This window comes from Anarhichas minor, unplaced genomic scaffold (assembly GCF_050575085.1).
Source record: "Anarhichas minor isolate MPS153535 unplaced genomic scaffold, ASM5057508v1 ptg000018l, whole genome shotgun sequence".
Taxonomy (NCBI): domain Eukaryota; kingdom Metazoa; phylum Chordata; class Actinopteri; order Perciformes; family Anarhichadidae; genus Anarhichas; species Anarhichas minor.
Genome location: NW_027466464.1, coordinates 9,588,733 through 9,602,687, shown reverse-complemented (window position 1 = coordinate 9,602,687; position 13,955 = coordinate 9,588,733). Strand labels below are relative to the sequence as shown.

General features: G+C 45.1%; 1 protein-coding gene across 1 annotated transcript in view; it reads left to right on the top strand.

Moving 5' to 3' along the window:
* Window positions 1–145: 145 nt before the first annotated feature.
* The window catches only part of atp11a (ATPase phospholipid transporting 11A), a 29,304-nt gene continuing 15,494 nt past the window's right edge, over window positions 146–13,955 (top strand). The window contains exons 1-2 of the mRNA XM_076094541.1: window positions 146–595; window positions 13,656–13,778. Of these exons, the coding sequence (XP_075950656.1) occupies window positions 551–595; window positions 13,656–13,778 (168 nt within the window). The 5' untranslated portion in view covers window positions 146–550. The remainder of the gene's footprint in view (window positions 596–13,655; window positions 13,779–13,955) is intronic.

Below are 13,955 nucleotides of genomic sequence, written 5' to 3'. Positions count from 1 at the left end.
GCTCCGTTTAATTAAAGTTACTAATTAATTGTGTCTTTGGTGCACCAGCCACAAGCAAACAAATCAATTAACTGAAACGTCCAATCAATTACGCACCAAAAATAATAAATATAAACCACTAGAGTGCGCATGCGCTCACCTAGAGTCAGCGCCACTACCTGGCTCCTCGTGACGTAGAAAAGCTCCTTTGGCCGCGGCGCGAGACAAGAAGATTATTAGTACACGCGCAGAGGCTGAGAGGAAGAGACTAGCTGCTGGTTTCCTCCCAGTGTCCTAGGAGGAGCCCAGTAGTCCGTGCATGCATGAACTGACCTAAAACACGGACCGCTTCTCGTCCTGGTTCTAGTAAAACCTCTTAGGTGAGTCCAGCTTTACAAGTGTTTGTAGGACCGAGCCCTTTTTTTAAATTCAGGAAGAAGAGAAGGGAGTAAAAGTCATGGACAAAGGAGGAGAATTAAAAAGAAGTTAGCGACAACTACAGTAAAGTCACCTTTGGGAGAAAGAAAACGCCTCGGAAAGAAGAAGTGTCCGGAGAGGGAAGAGGAAGAGGATGGGGATGGATTTCAGCACTCTGCGGACCCTCATCAGCAGATATGTGAGTTTTTATTACGCTTCTCTGCAGAACAAACATATTTACAATCTCAGAAGATAAACAGAAAACGTGTTTTTCTTTATCTCTATTGGTTTCAAATTCCTCCGAAGCAGCTACTCATCCGGATTAAGTTTCACTCGCGGGAAGGGAGTGGAAGTAATCTCGTTGGGAAACTGTCTGACGCTAGAAAAACACCACCGGCTGTGAATCATAGTTGTTTTTTAATTTTATAGTGGATGACCTATTTTCCATTCGTCCATCTTCAGTCTGAACATACACCTTGGTGTGTTGTAAACACGAATAAAAGTACAATTATATTCTTAGAAGTGCTATTTGGTCCAGTTTTGAGATCTGTTAAAACGTCAGATTTTCGAATGAGATTTGGCACACATAAATATTCCCAATTATGAATTTGTATATCTGCAGATATGAACTCAAATATTGCAGCACAACCTGTTCAAACATTCAGAATTAAAGAAGTGGAAGGTGGAGTCTTGTCACCGGTTGGTATCAGGTTGACAGAACATGACAGAACATGCAAAGAGATGCAGCAATTATCATTAACGCCTTGACAAGTGACGGAAAAGAAGATTATATTGGGGTAAATTTGTGTGAACAGATCGACAACCTGTGTCTGAATGTGTAATCTGTACACACAAATACCTTCCACAAATATTTAGCAAACACACAAACAAACTCCACAAATATCTGTTAACACATTGAAATTATTTACAAATAACCCAAACGTTTACAACTTTCGAATACATTATAATTTACTCACAGATTCGTTTTTAAATTTGTTGTATTTTTGGATTTGCAGATCTGTTTTATACTTCCAAAATATTTCTTTGACTTCACAAATATTGTGCGTTTGTGCCAGGCGTTTATGTTTATGTTTATGTAAACTTGTTTTGCATCAGATAAAGTGACCTTTGCTGTAGATTTGTTGGACTGTTGTTGTGCTATTCCCTCTTCTCCATTGCGCTCCTTCTCCCGGTTGAACTAGACCGCTAATGCAACGGGTCAGAGTCATGAATTATGTAATCCAGTTGTTTCCTCCCTGCTGGTGGAATCGATGCGCAGCAGAGGAGCAGCCGGGCCCGCACGGCTGCGAGTTGCATTCGGCTCCGCAGTAATGTGTTTGACAACCCCCTCCGCTCACACCAGGTTTATACCCCGGCTCCACGCTCGGCCGAGGCTTAGACACAGCCGCCCAACTGTTGCAAATGGCTGATTAGATGAAATCCCCTGCTGCGTGGAGGGCCGAATGGAGCCTTTATCGTCAGAAACATGCCTGTGACTGGGAGGATGTGGGATGCTGATGAGCTCTGCTGCTGTAATTGATCTGGATAACTGCTTTAGACAAATGGGTTTTGGGTTAAATTGATTGCACAGCCGCTGCAAGAACAAAAAAAAAACTGGATGCAAAGAGACTGCTGAATGCTTAAGATGAGGCTGAGGAACATTTATCTGGTTGTCAATACTAGTACTTTATGAAATATCAGTCAATACTGGGAGAGAGCGGTATGATGGAAGGTTCTCCCTCTGACTGCGTCTGTAAGTGAAGCTAATTACAGATTTATTTAAAGCCATAATGGATCCATTTGCTGTGCAATAAAGCACGCTCATGTGAATATATCTTTACGGGAAATAAAGGAAGAATTGCATGCGAGTAGAGTTAAGTCTGGTGCAGCTGATTAAAGCGGCTTCACACACAGATTTAATCTTTTATCAGTCAACAGACGAAGAGATAAAACCGCTTGGATTCACACCTGTACTGTAATCACACATTGCTGTCGTATATCAATGGCAGCGTTGTTTACAGAACATGGGTGAAATAAACACGTAACTCTTAAGGGTCAGCCGAGTTGAACCACTGGATACCAGTCTGTCTGTCGCTGGGTTACTGTGTGTCTCTGAGGATTGTTACATAAGCCCGCAGCTATCTCTCTGAGAGTGTAGAGAGTCGTAATGGCTGTCGCTGCTGTCGGGGCTGAACGAGAACAAAACCTAATCACAGTGACAAGTCGGAGCACCGAGACCCGGTGCACTCGTACCGTACTCACTCACTCCGCCGGCTCGCTGCCCTTCTTCTTCTCTGCTCGGGAAAGTTTTAAAAGTACAATTTACTGTGCTGAATTACAGACTCTGTGGTCTTGTTCTTGCTTTTCTCACCATATAACCGTTTTCTTCTTGTTCATGTTCTGTCGGCTTTGCTGTATTTTGATGTCTCTTCTGCTTTCTCATCCTCCCATTTTCTTGTTTTTCTGTTGAAAGTATAGAGAGTAGCTACATTAGCGTCCTGTTTACTGGAGAAAGAGGAAACAGACTCATCACATTGACACACTTCTGAAACCAGTACTAACCCTAACCCAGAAATAAGGTGTTACTGTTTCGTTTGTAAATGTAAAAGAGGATGAACTCTAGATGGTTGGAATGTAATGGTGTCCTAATCTCAATGCATTCTTTAATAATGCATAATTAACGTTGCAGTATAGTTTGCAGCTGTGAGTGAAACACACTAGAGAGATAATGTCGGTGGAGTCAGGAGCTGCCGGGCAGCATTCCTCTCTGCTGAAGGAATCTGGGTTCCTGGACAGGAAGTGCTTCTCTGTCTGACTTCCTGCCTTCACATAGTGGATTAAAGGGTTACTGGTGTTCACTATATACCCTCGCACACTTAATCCTTATTACAGCTATCACTTATCTCCTGCTGCTTATTTTCCACCTGCTGCATTTTCTAATTGGCACATAGGTTCACTAGTCTGGAAGGAGTTGGCGGCTGGTGATCCTGCTGTTGTCTCTCTTGTCGGGTTCCTGTTAAGCGAGCAGGTGGAATTCAGTAGTAGGCCGGTGACGCAGAGGACGGCGGATCGTATGAACTCATGGCTCAGTCTGCTTGTCAATAATTCAAAAGCAGACTGGCTGATAATGTGGGCTGACGTCTGTGTGGCTTCTTATGGGGTCATCGCACAGCAGGGCTGCTCAGAGGGATGCCACGAGGTCACGGGTTCAACTGCTAACCGCAGTATAGACTAGTATTACAAACAATGAGGTAGTGTGAAAGTGGAAAACAAATCCTGAAACAGACAGGCAGCACTTTGACGCAGAAATGATTTTTCTTAGGTCTTCATTATTTGTCATGTGGGGACTTTTCCGTCCCCCAAAATGTCCACAAGACTGCAGGACTACAGCTTGATTCCCTCAGTTAATAGGGTTCCTGGAGGTTCCTCCTCGGGTTCCTGTGTGTGTGTGTGTGTGTGTGTGTGTGTGTGTGTGTGTGTGTGTGTGTGTGTGTGTGTGTGTGTGTGTGTGTGTGTGTGTGTGTGTGTGTGTGTGTGTGTGTGTGTGTGTGTGTGTGTGTGTGTGTGTGTGTGTGTGTGTGAGACAACAGTGGCAGGTTTCCTCTCAGCCTCCTGCTAATCATTTAACACCTGCCCGTCCATGCTGCCCACAATCCACAGAGAGCAGCAGGTTAACCTCTTTACCTGGAGGATTTACTGCCTCTCACTAAGCCACCCGCTCTGTGGCTCGTTTCACCGCCTGACTGGCTGCTGCTTCACTTTTCAATCACATTCAGCTCTCCCTTGTATTTGGTTACTTGAGTCACATTTCACTTTATATTTTTTGGCACTTTAGACGAAGATTATTAGCACATCAAACATTTCACTTTCCGAAGCTGCTTTTTAAACGGTCCCATCTGCTGATACATAAATGTATTATTGCGTCTTAAAAGCACTTCTCTCCTCCTCACTTTGCCCGAACAGCACCGGCCGAGGAGTGTGAGCTCCATTAAGGGGTAGCTTCAGTGGCGGTAACATTAACGGTGTATTGCAGCCCCGTTGAACAAGCGGACAGATGATGGATAGCCCGGGGTTAATGGTGCATGGAGGCCTCTATCCAAGGAGAGAGAGAGCTGTTTGAACTCGGGCCATCATGATAACATTGCTCCGGGTTGCCGGTGAAGTGAAAGTGCTGAGAGGTGCAGGTACACCGTAATGTTCTCCCCATCCGAGGGAGTGATAGCCGGTCGACTCGCTGCACCATTCCCCCCGGCCCTCATGTCAGAGAGAGAGGAAGAGAGGTGAAGTGAGAGTGTACCCCCCCCACACACTCTTCCTAAATGCTGACGGTGCACCCCCTAGCCAGACACTAGGATATAGAACTATGGATTTGGTGCTCTATGATGAGATGCTTTTTTTTCTGTTGTAGCAGCAGCTCGTCCAGTATCGTCTGAGGAGTTTGTTTTTGTTTAGCTGTCATTGGGAGGTGTGGTCTCCGTAAATAAATGTGCAGCCTTTGGAGCTGATTGGCATTTGGCAGACAAACCTCTGGTTCAAGCAGCATCACCTCGCGCTTCGGTTGGCCCAACCCGGAGTGAAGTTGTGTCCATCTTGTGCTGTTGGCCTCGTCCTCTCCCTGACTTTGTGTGGTATTTCGCGCTGCCTCGGCCTTCTCTCAGTCGGTGTGTGTTCATCCTGAATCTACAGCTTACAGCATTATTTGTACGAGGACAAAATTGAAAGCTGTCCACATGTGATCACAGGACGGATTCATCTTTGTCTGCATGCATCTTATCTTTGTTCTCTAACAATAATACTGACATTTGAATGTGTTCTCAGCTGATTTATTACAGAATATGGCGCTCCTGAGGCAGAGTTAAAAGCTTTTCAATGGCATCCAAAGGGAGCACTTGTGAACAGCAAGCTGTAGTGCAACAACTTATAAAAGATCCAGGAGACAAAATACAAACCAGCGTTATTATTTCCTGGAAGCGCAGATGATACACGGCGGGGAATCGCATGTGAATAAAACTACCGAACGCTCAAATGACTCCCATAGCTGAACAAACTCACACGAAACAACATCGATTATTCTGTAACGTTGTCGATGCTCTCTGGCAGCCGCCGTGAAGTAGACGACGGCGATCCTCCCTCGCACGCCGAGCAGAGCGGCGCCAAGTGATATAATACTGAGATCACACATCACCGCTCTCATCACTGAGACAAAATGGGCTTCATAGATGTATTCGTTTTAGCTTTCCACATCACGAGATGATGACAAGACCACGGTTATTCAATCTGGAAGTTTGGGTTCTACGGTGTGTGATGGACATGAGAACAGCAGTCTGCTGGAAGTGCTTCTCAAAAAGGCCTTTTGGGGGCAGAAACGCAGTCAAAGCTGCAGCAGAGGACAACAATATAAATAATGGAACCGTGGTCGAATAGATGTGTTTCTCTGAGTGCAGCATTACCCAAAGTCAGCCCAAATGACAACCCTGAATCCCTTTTAAATGTGCTTTGTGTAGCATTTTAACATGAATAAATAATCACCGCATTAATATTTGAGCGTAATTGGCACAAACAAAAGAGGCCGCCGCTAAATTGGCAACCCAGCGGCCCTTTTTTTTACGCCGTGTGCTGTCGGGTTGGATTAGGCACCAAGTCGGCGGGATTGATTTACAGAACGAAGGGAGACGCAAAGTGGCACGAACTCAGCAAGGAAGTGCTTTCTGTTTTCTATAGATTTGAGGACGCCCTCTGAAGTTTCAAACGGCCTTAAAGATCCTCAGCTGTGAGGATCTCACTTCTAGGAATCCATCTCCAGCGTCATGTGACTGCTCTCATGAGGGCCACATGATGCCATTTGGTTCCCCTCGTCCCTCTGATTCGTCCTGTGATCTTCACCCTCCCACTGAGATGTGATCATCACACTTGTTGCCAAGCAGTAGTCTGTGTGTCGTCGCTCTTAATGAGCGTGACGGAAGTCAGTCAGAATCAGAAAAGAAAGGAGAAGGAGGGTCAGTCAGACAAGAGGGAAAAAGAAAGAAAGGACGATTCAGACGGAGAGATAACAGTCAGTGGTAGAAGTGAGCCCAGAGAGACAGGGGGGGGGGGGTGTTAATCTCGTAGTTGTCAAGGAGATAATGAAGAGCAAACTGACCATATTTGTCATTTTCTCCTCTCCTGCACCCTCTCACACATTGAGGTGACACGGAAGGGCAGCAGGATTCATGAGGACATGTGACCACGAGACACCGGGAACAGAACGAGGCTCAGCTGAGAACTGAACAGGGCTGAAGGGAAATAAACTAAAAGCAGCACAAAGCAGAGAACACATTGGTGTACAATAGTATGTTGTTGTTGTTGTTGTCTAGCATGATGATGTAACAGTGATTCAACATAACAGGACAATATAAAAATACAATCTTTGAGTATTCATTTCTCAAGGCAGCTGGGCTCAATGGCAGCTAACTGAATCATGTAACGTGGACGCTGTAGTCAAGCTTCCAACTGTAGATGTTTGGTGAGTAGTATGAAGTACTCTACTCCACAGTCAACACAGCCTTTTTATAGAGTCTTCAGTGTTTGTGTGTGAAGTGTGCTCATGATTACCGGTAACACAGACAGTGTAATGAGCACCACTAAGCAGCAGTGTCCCCACAGGACAGACATTAGGGAGGACCGACAAGTGCTCCCATTACCGAGGAGGAGAGAGACTTTTGAAAAGTTTTGGAAATAAACTCGCAGGAGGAAGATTGAAAATATTAAAAGCATTTTGCTGCTTTTCTCTGAGCTCCTCGGAGACGAGTAGGCAGCATTGCTTTACAGCAGGAAGTGAGAGCACTATCAGAGGGATGTGAAACACGTGTACACTACTAGAGCAGCAGCTAATGGGACTGTCACCCTGAGGATAATAGAAATGAACAGAACAGACTCACATAATGAAGGTTGTTACCAGTAATAGGAATGCATTACGGCTTCTTCCCGTATAAGTGCTTTGTGGGTGTATGAGTCAAGTCAGACATCAGGTAAAAAACACACATTTTAAATATGAAAGAACAATCTCAGACCTGCAGTAGCTGAGGTGCTTTACGTCTGGACAGAGCCAGACTAACTGTTTCCTCTTGCTGCCGGTCTTTGTGCTAAGCTAAGCTAACGTTCTCATTCATATTTAATGGACAGGCAGTGTAGTATCAATCTAACTCTCTGCAGCGTCTGTGCATACAGAGCATTGGTTTTCAGTTAATTCATGCTGATCATCCAGAACATATCCTGCACAAAATTTATTTTTTCTGTATCCACAAAATATTTGATATTTGTACTTCATGACGCCTGAGAAAGCTGGGTGGTGTTACTCCCCATTCAGTTGTTACTTTCCACACATTTATTTCACGTGACCTGAATGCAGCATTAGGGGAAGTCATGGGGGACCATGTGACCGTCTGCAGCCCTCCCCTCCAGTCCCCCCCCCCCCCCTCTCACATGCGCTCAGCAGCAGACACAATGAAGCAAGTATGACCAGTGTGTAAGTGATGATTCCCCCTCGACATCCAAAGAATGGCCGTGCTTATCCGCAGGAAATCCACAACGACGGTCTTCTATGCAGCTCCGAGGAGCCTATTAGCCCGTCTGCCTCCCGCCTCATCATCGAGTGCAATAACCGCTTACAGCAGCTTACGACAAGCAATGCCATAGCTTTGAGTGGAGAGGTGTATTGATGCTGCTTCGGAGGCAAATTAAATAGCTCGAGTATTTGTAATCGTGTGTGATTCGGGTCATCGAAGTGGTAAAAGTTAAATCTAGAGCTAGAAGTCGTGCGGTAAAGTGGTTCCCTACTGAGATCTGCTGTGTGAAAACCAGGCTAATGAAGTTCTCTGTATAGCTGACAGAAGGTCAGAAGGTCTCTCCTCTCCGAGTTTCAATCGTTTGCCAAAGAGGGGAGCAGTGATTCAGCAGGAAGGGCGGGTCCTATGGGAGTGGTGTAGGTGTAGGTGAGATAAAACCACAGAGTTTCCATACATGGATCTGTAGACGAGATTAAACCTGAAGAGAGCGCGTCATCGCACCGAGAAACTAATACACAAAGTCTACAGCAACCTGGTGCTGTATAGTCATGCACAACAAGTGCTCGTTAATAATAGATGATATCATTTACACTGTTTATTACGCCGAACCAGCACACACTCGCACGGCGGTCTGCTGACCCACATAGCTAATGGAAGCAGGTGGATTTCTATGTTAGATGATCTCCAGAGAGTAAGCAGCCCTGCTGTTTATGCTCAGATGTATATTCAAATCTTCACAGTATAGAGCCACGTTGATTTGGAGTAGATCATTATCATTACCAAGCAGGTCAAAAAGAGTCACACGGTCCCTCCCACATCCTAAATGTCAAGCTGAAGGTAGTACAGTGAGTGTGGGCTAAGTAAACATATCAGTAGTAAAAGGAGGAGCAGTAAGTCGAAGCGTTGATGTGATTTCAGTCGTGGTAAAAGGAGGAAGAGGAGGAGCTGTAGTGGTTGTAATAGAAACAGAAGTATGACTAACTGTAGCAGCGATTACTGAGTAGTGACAGTAACCTGATACTAAATAGCAGTAGTCTTAGTGCAAGAACATGAATATTGACATTAGTAGTAGAAGTAGTATTTCAGTAACACGATAGAAAATAAGCTTTATTTAAATCTTTCATCAAACAAACTGCAGGGCCTCCTCTCTCTTTCATCCGTCCTTGGTTTTGTTGTACTTGCCCTTCTTTTAACTGTCTTCTCTTCAGATATGTGGGCTTGTGAGGACATGCATGTGTAGCGTTATGATAATATCAGCTCACACAGAAACACACACATAACTATTAAGGCGTAACATGCACGGAGGTTCATGTCCTCCTCTGCCTTGCATGCATTTGTTGTGACTCAAAACCTCACCAGAGGGATCCCTGCTGGGGATTTGTTCTGCTGTCCTGCCATGTCGGGACACTAATTTCAGGATTTTCATTTGTGGTGATTAAAGGATGCAGATTTTGTGTGATGCTGATTGTTTTTTTATTAGAGCGATAGACCAGACCAGACTGACAGCATCACTGTCATCAGTGTGCAAATTCATGAAAAGATAATGAGGTTCCAATAGTGGAAAAAAGGAAAATGTTAATCATAGTTTTTCTTTTTTCAACTTCCCATCAATTTTACATTCAGGCTGAATTACAAAACTAAGGAATCACAGATCTCTGATTGGCTGCTGATGGTCCCAAAAAGCTCCTCTGTGGGCAGCTTTTATCAGCCTTTTGTCACGATCTCGATCTCATTTGGGTCTGGCCTGCTGGCCGGTGTGAGGCTGAGCGACAGGGTGACAGATGGGGAGCACAGCTGGTATTTTAATCTGTGACTCAGGTAACGCACACACACGCTCACACAGCCGCACACACAGATATCGGGACGTTTATCCCAATATACACAATACGTCCTCCGCATCAGCTCTCTGCAGTGTGTACCGCTGCAGTTAATCATCTTCTCCCCCGGGATCATCAGCTCACATACGGCACAACATCGCCCCGTGCATAGATAGTACGCGTCGGCTGCTATTTTCAACCTGCCCTAGTGCCGTTTTTAAACTTTGAGTCCACTGGGAGCAGCCGTGGAGAAAGTGGTGACTTCTGGAAGTGCTCTGCTGTTCTACGTACTGAGAATAAACAGAGGGACTGCCACAATCTCCACACCCCTGCATTTATTTATCCCTTTCACCCTTTTAGCCCAAACGCAATCTCAAGAGCAGTAGTCAACAGGCACACACACACACACACACACTATATGTCTGTATTTAATGTCTAATGATTTAGTGAAGGGGACAGGATTTCTCTTATCTCCGCTGCTCAGTGGCAGCAGAGGGATAACACACGCTCCTGCAGCGTGTGTCCATGTATTCTAATCATGTTTGCACATGCAACCCTGATATATGACACAGTATTTACATGTGAAAGTGTGTGTCTCTGTGTGTGTGTGTGTCTGTATCGCAGAGAGCAGGTTGTCGTCCGTGGCTTTCGTCGAGACTTATTTGCAGCGCCGCCTGTTGCAGCGGGAGATAAAACACTTTGGTCATCAGTCGAACAACAGCTCAGCCTTTAAAGCTGCAGGCAAACAATAGCTGTGTGTGTGTGTGTGTGTGTGTGTGTGTGTTGCAGTGATTCCTCCTTCCTGCTGGCAGTTTTCTGTAAATGTTATCTTTACTTGCCAGGCATCGTACAGCAATAACTACAGTTTTTGCAGAGACTGAACTGTTTTGATAGTTTCAAATGAAAGATTTCCCCCAAAAATAGTTTCACATATCTTCTGATGTATGTATGTTATGGTTTATATGGTCAATCTGGGAGTCGTGTGTAATAATGGGGTTTTAATGGATGCATCTGTGTTCGCCCGGCTGTGGAAACAAACATAGAACTGAGCCTCATCAAATAGAAAAGGGAAAGTTTAGAGGATGTCTTCAAAGTTTTCTGTGCGTCTTTGATCAGGACGGCATCTCTGTGTCTCTGGTGGGGGTGGCCAGCTGCTTGTTTCAGGAAGTGTGTGTGTGTGTGTGTGTGAGTGGGTGAGTCCAGCTCTTCCTGTTTACAAAACGCTCCTCTGTTCCTGATCACAGTGGGGCTTCAGTTTCTGGCTCTGTAATGCTGTGTTCAGGTCCTGTGGGAATAATCAGTGTCATTTTGAAAGCACCAAATTATTTGACACATTTTAAGTACACATTTGATATAGTAAGGCAATTTTGACATTGGAGTCGGTTAAAAAGATGTAACGCATTTTAAAATAGCATTCAAAGTGTTAGTTTCACTTCTTTAAAACACCATGAGTCCTCTGTGCACCTGCTTGTACATTCAGGCTCTCAAACTTCCTTTAAACGTCCTACCTCTAAAATTACCACAGCTGTATTGTTCTCACATGTATGCCGTCAGTAAAGACATACAGAAAACACACACACACACACACACACACACACACACACCACACAGTCCACAAAAAGAACATGAGTCTGCTGGTCTAAATATATCCTGTGGACCAGTGACTACAGAGGTAACATTCATTGTTCTTACCTGCTCTCATACATGTTTGATGTTGCAGGGTGCATTTGCCTGTGTGTGTGTGTGTGTGTGTGTGTGTGTGTGTGTGTGTGTGTGTGTGTGTGTGAGATCCCTGAAAGGCTCCCTGTGCTTTCTACTAATGTGGCTTTAAGGAAAATGGATGTGGGTGCAGAGTGGGACAGACAGAAACAAAGCCTGCGAGCTCTCTCCATCCCTCTCTCCCGACCACAAATGTTTCCCTTCCAACTATAAATACGCCCCCGAAACCTGCCGCGTCTTGTAACACGAAACGCCGCCAAAAGTGATTATCAAGCTCCAGAATAGCCCAAAGTCTCCCGTTACATCCAGGCGGCTGAAAGGCCCGGGCAGTTTTTATTTTATAAGCCGTGCTTTTATTTTGTGAAGATGCTGTTTTATTTGATTAGAAACAGAGAGGCTTTCATATAAAAAGCTTGAATCCGGATGAAAGCTAAACGTAATCGATCGGAGAGAGGTTGTCTGCTTAGAGGCCACCCAGGTTGTGGTGAGAGACGGAGAGGGAAGAGGTGAGAAAACCAATAAAGCTGCATTACGGATCAAAATGGAAGAGATGAGCGAAAGAGATTCTCAGTCAGTGATCAACACACGTATGTCACATTGGATTTTACCTCACAGCCTTTACAGGCCGACTAATTATCAGGCAGACGGAGCCGGCAGGTGGGAGAGAAGAGGAGGAACAATAACACTGTGTGGGCCACAGAGTTGGCAAGCTCTCCATGCTAACTGATATTCCTCTCCTCAGTCAGTTAGTAAGAACCCTCTCTGATGTGATGGATGTGATGTTGGTTCAGTGTCCAGACAGCATCAATACTGGCCTTCTAAAAGGTAAAGAAGAGGGCAGTGAAGACAGGGAAGTACAGATGATACACTGTGTGTATGACTTAAATAAATACATTTCTATCCGTGTGTCATTTCCTCTTTATTCCATAAATAGTTGGAGGTCACAGGCTATAAATAGCTCTCCATCTTAAACAAGGTAATCTTAGAGCAGTGAGTTAACCTGTTACTGTCTGTGTGTGTGTGTGTGAAGGGCAGACGGAGAGAGTGTGTAGAAACTGGGCCATGCAGCCCCCTTGACACTCAATCTCATTCACCAGCCACAGATTACTGTCACCTCTCATTAGCCCGTGTGTGTGTGTGTGTGTGTGTGTGTGCTTGTAGACAGACTATTTAGGGATGAATTAAACGACTTTCGCCAGGTTCATTAGTTGCGATTGCTGGCTGCCGTTGGACATTTGTAGAAAATGTTTCATGGCTGAGAGAGAGCGAGGCGACGGAGGGAGAGGATTAGGTGTGTTTGGAGTTCAGCTCCTCATTCTGGTCACTGCAGTTCAAAATGACCAGGTGCTTAAAGATGGCCGCGGCCTGTTGTGACAAGAAAGCCCTCTGGACGGGGTTCCATCTGTCTTGAAGTCATTTCTTGTCCACAGACAATTGAGGAAAATACCCAGGTGTAATGGGCTGCATGGAGATGGTACTAGTGTGTGATTCCAGGACAAGTTCAGTCCTGCCTGAAATACTTGAAGCTTAAATAGCTCACTTGCATGTTTCAGTATTAGTGTATAGAATACCTCACTAACATTAGTTCTTGTTTAAATAATCTGTCATATTGTGGAGATACTTCAGCAGCGGCAGGAAAATGAGAGCTAAAAACAAAGATATGTCAAACGACGAAACGCTTTCGTGTGTGTGTGTGTGTGTGTGTGTGTGTGTGTGTGTGTGTGTGTGTGTGTGTGTGTGTGTGTGTGTGTGTGTGTGTGTGTGTGTGTGTGTGTGTGTGTGTGTGTGTGTGTGTGTGTGTGTGTGTGTGTGTGTGTGTGTGTGTGTGTGTGTGTGTGTGTGTGTGTGTGTGTGTGTGTGTGTGTGTGTGTGTGTGTGTGTGTGTGTGTGTGTGTGTGTGTATATGTAATCTGCATTCCAGTCTGAGTCACATGCAGGCCAGTGTATCCGTGGCAACAAAAGCTCTCATTCACGGAGGAGAAGTTACTCATTCATTCTGGCTCTCTGTAAACGTCTGCTTCAGTGTGTCAACATTCTGTTATCAGTGTGGAGGAGTGTATTGATTGCATAGGTCCGTCACACATTTATTCATCTCCCATGAAGACCTAGTTGAATGTAAGAGTCACCCGCTGACCCTGAATATACCTTCTAACTACCTCCCCCCCCCCCCCCCCCGCAGTGTGTTGGTGAGGAGAACTGGGTGGACAGCAGGACGATTTACATCGGGCACAAGGAGCCTCCTCCAGGAGCGGAGGCCTTCATACAGCAGAGATTCCCCGACAACAGAATAGTCTCCTCCAAGGTCAGCGAAAGCACGAGAAAGATCAAAACACACAAGTAGCAAAGCACATAGTGTGAGGGAGTTATTCTTGGTAATAGGACACGGTTATTGGACAGAGTGGATGTTGTATTTTAAAGATAGTGGGACTCTCTCAACATCTTAATCAGTCATCTTGTTCTGTCTTTCCAGTTTTTAAAA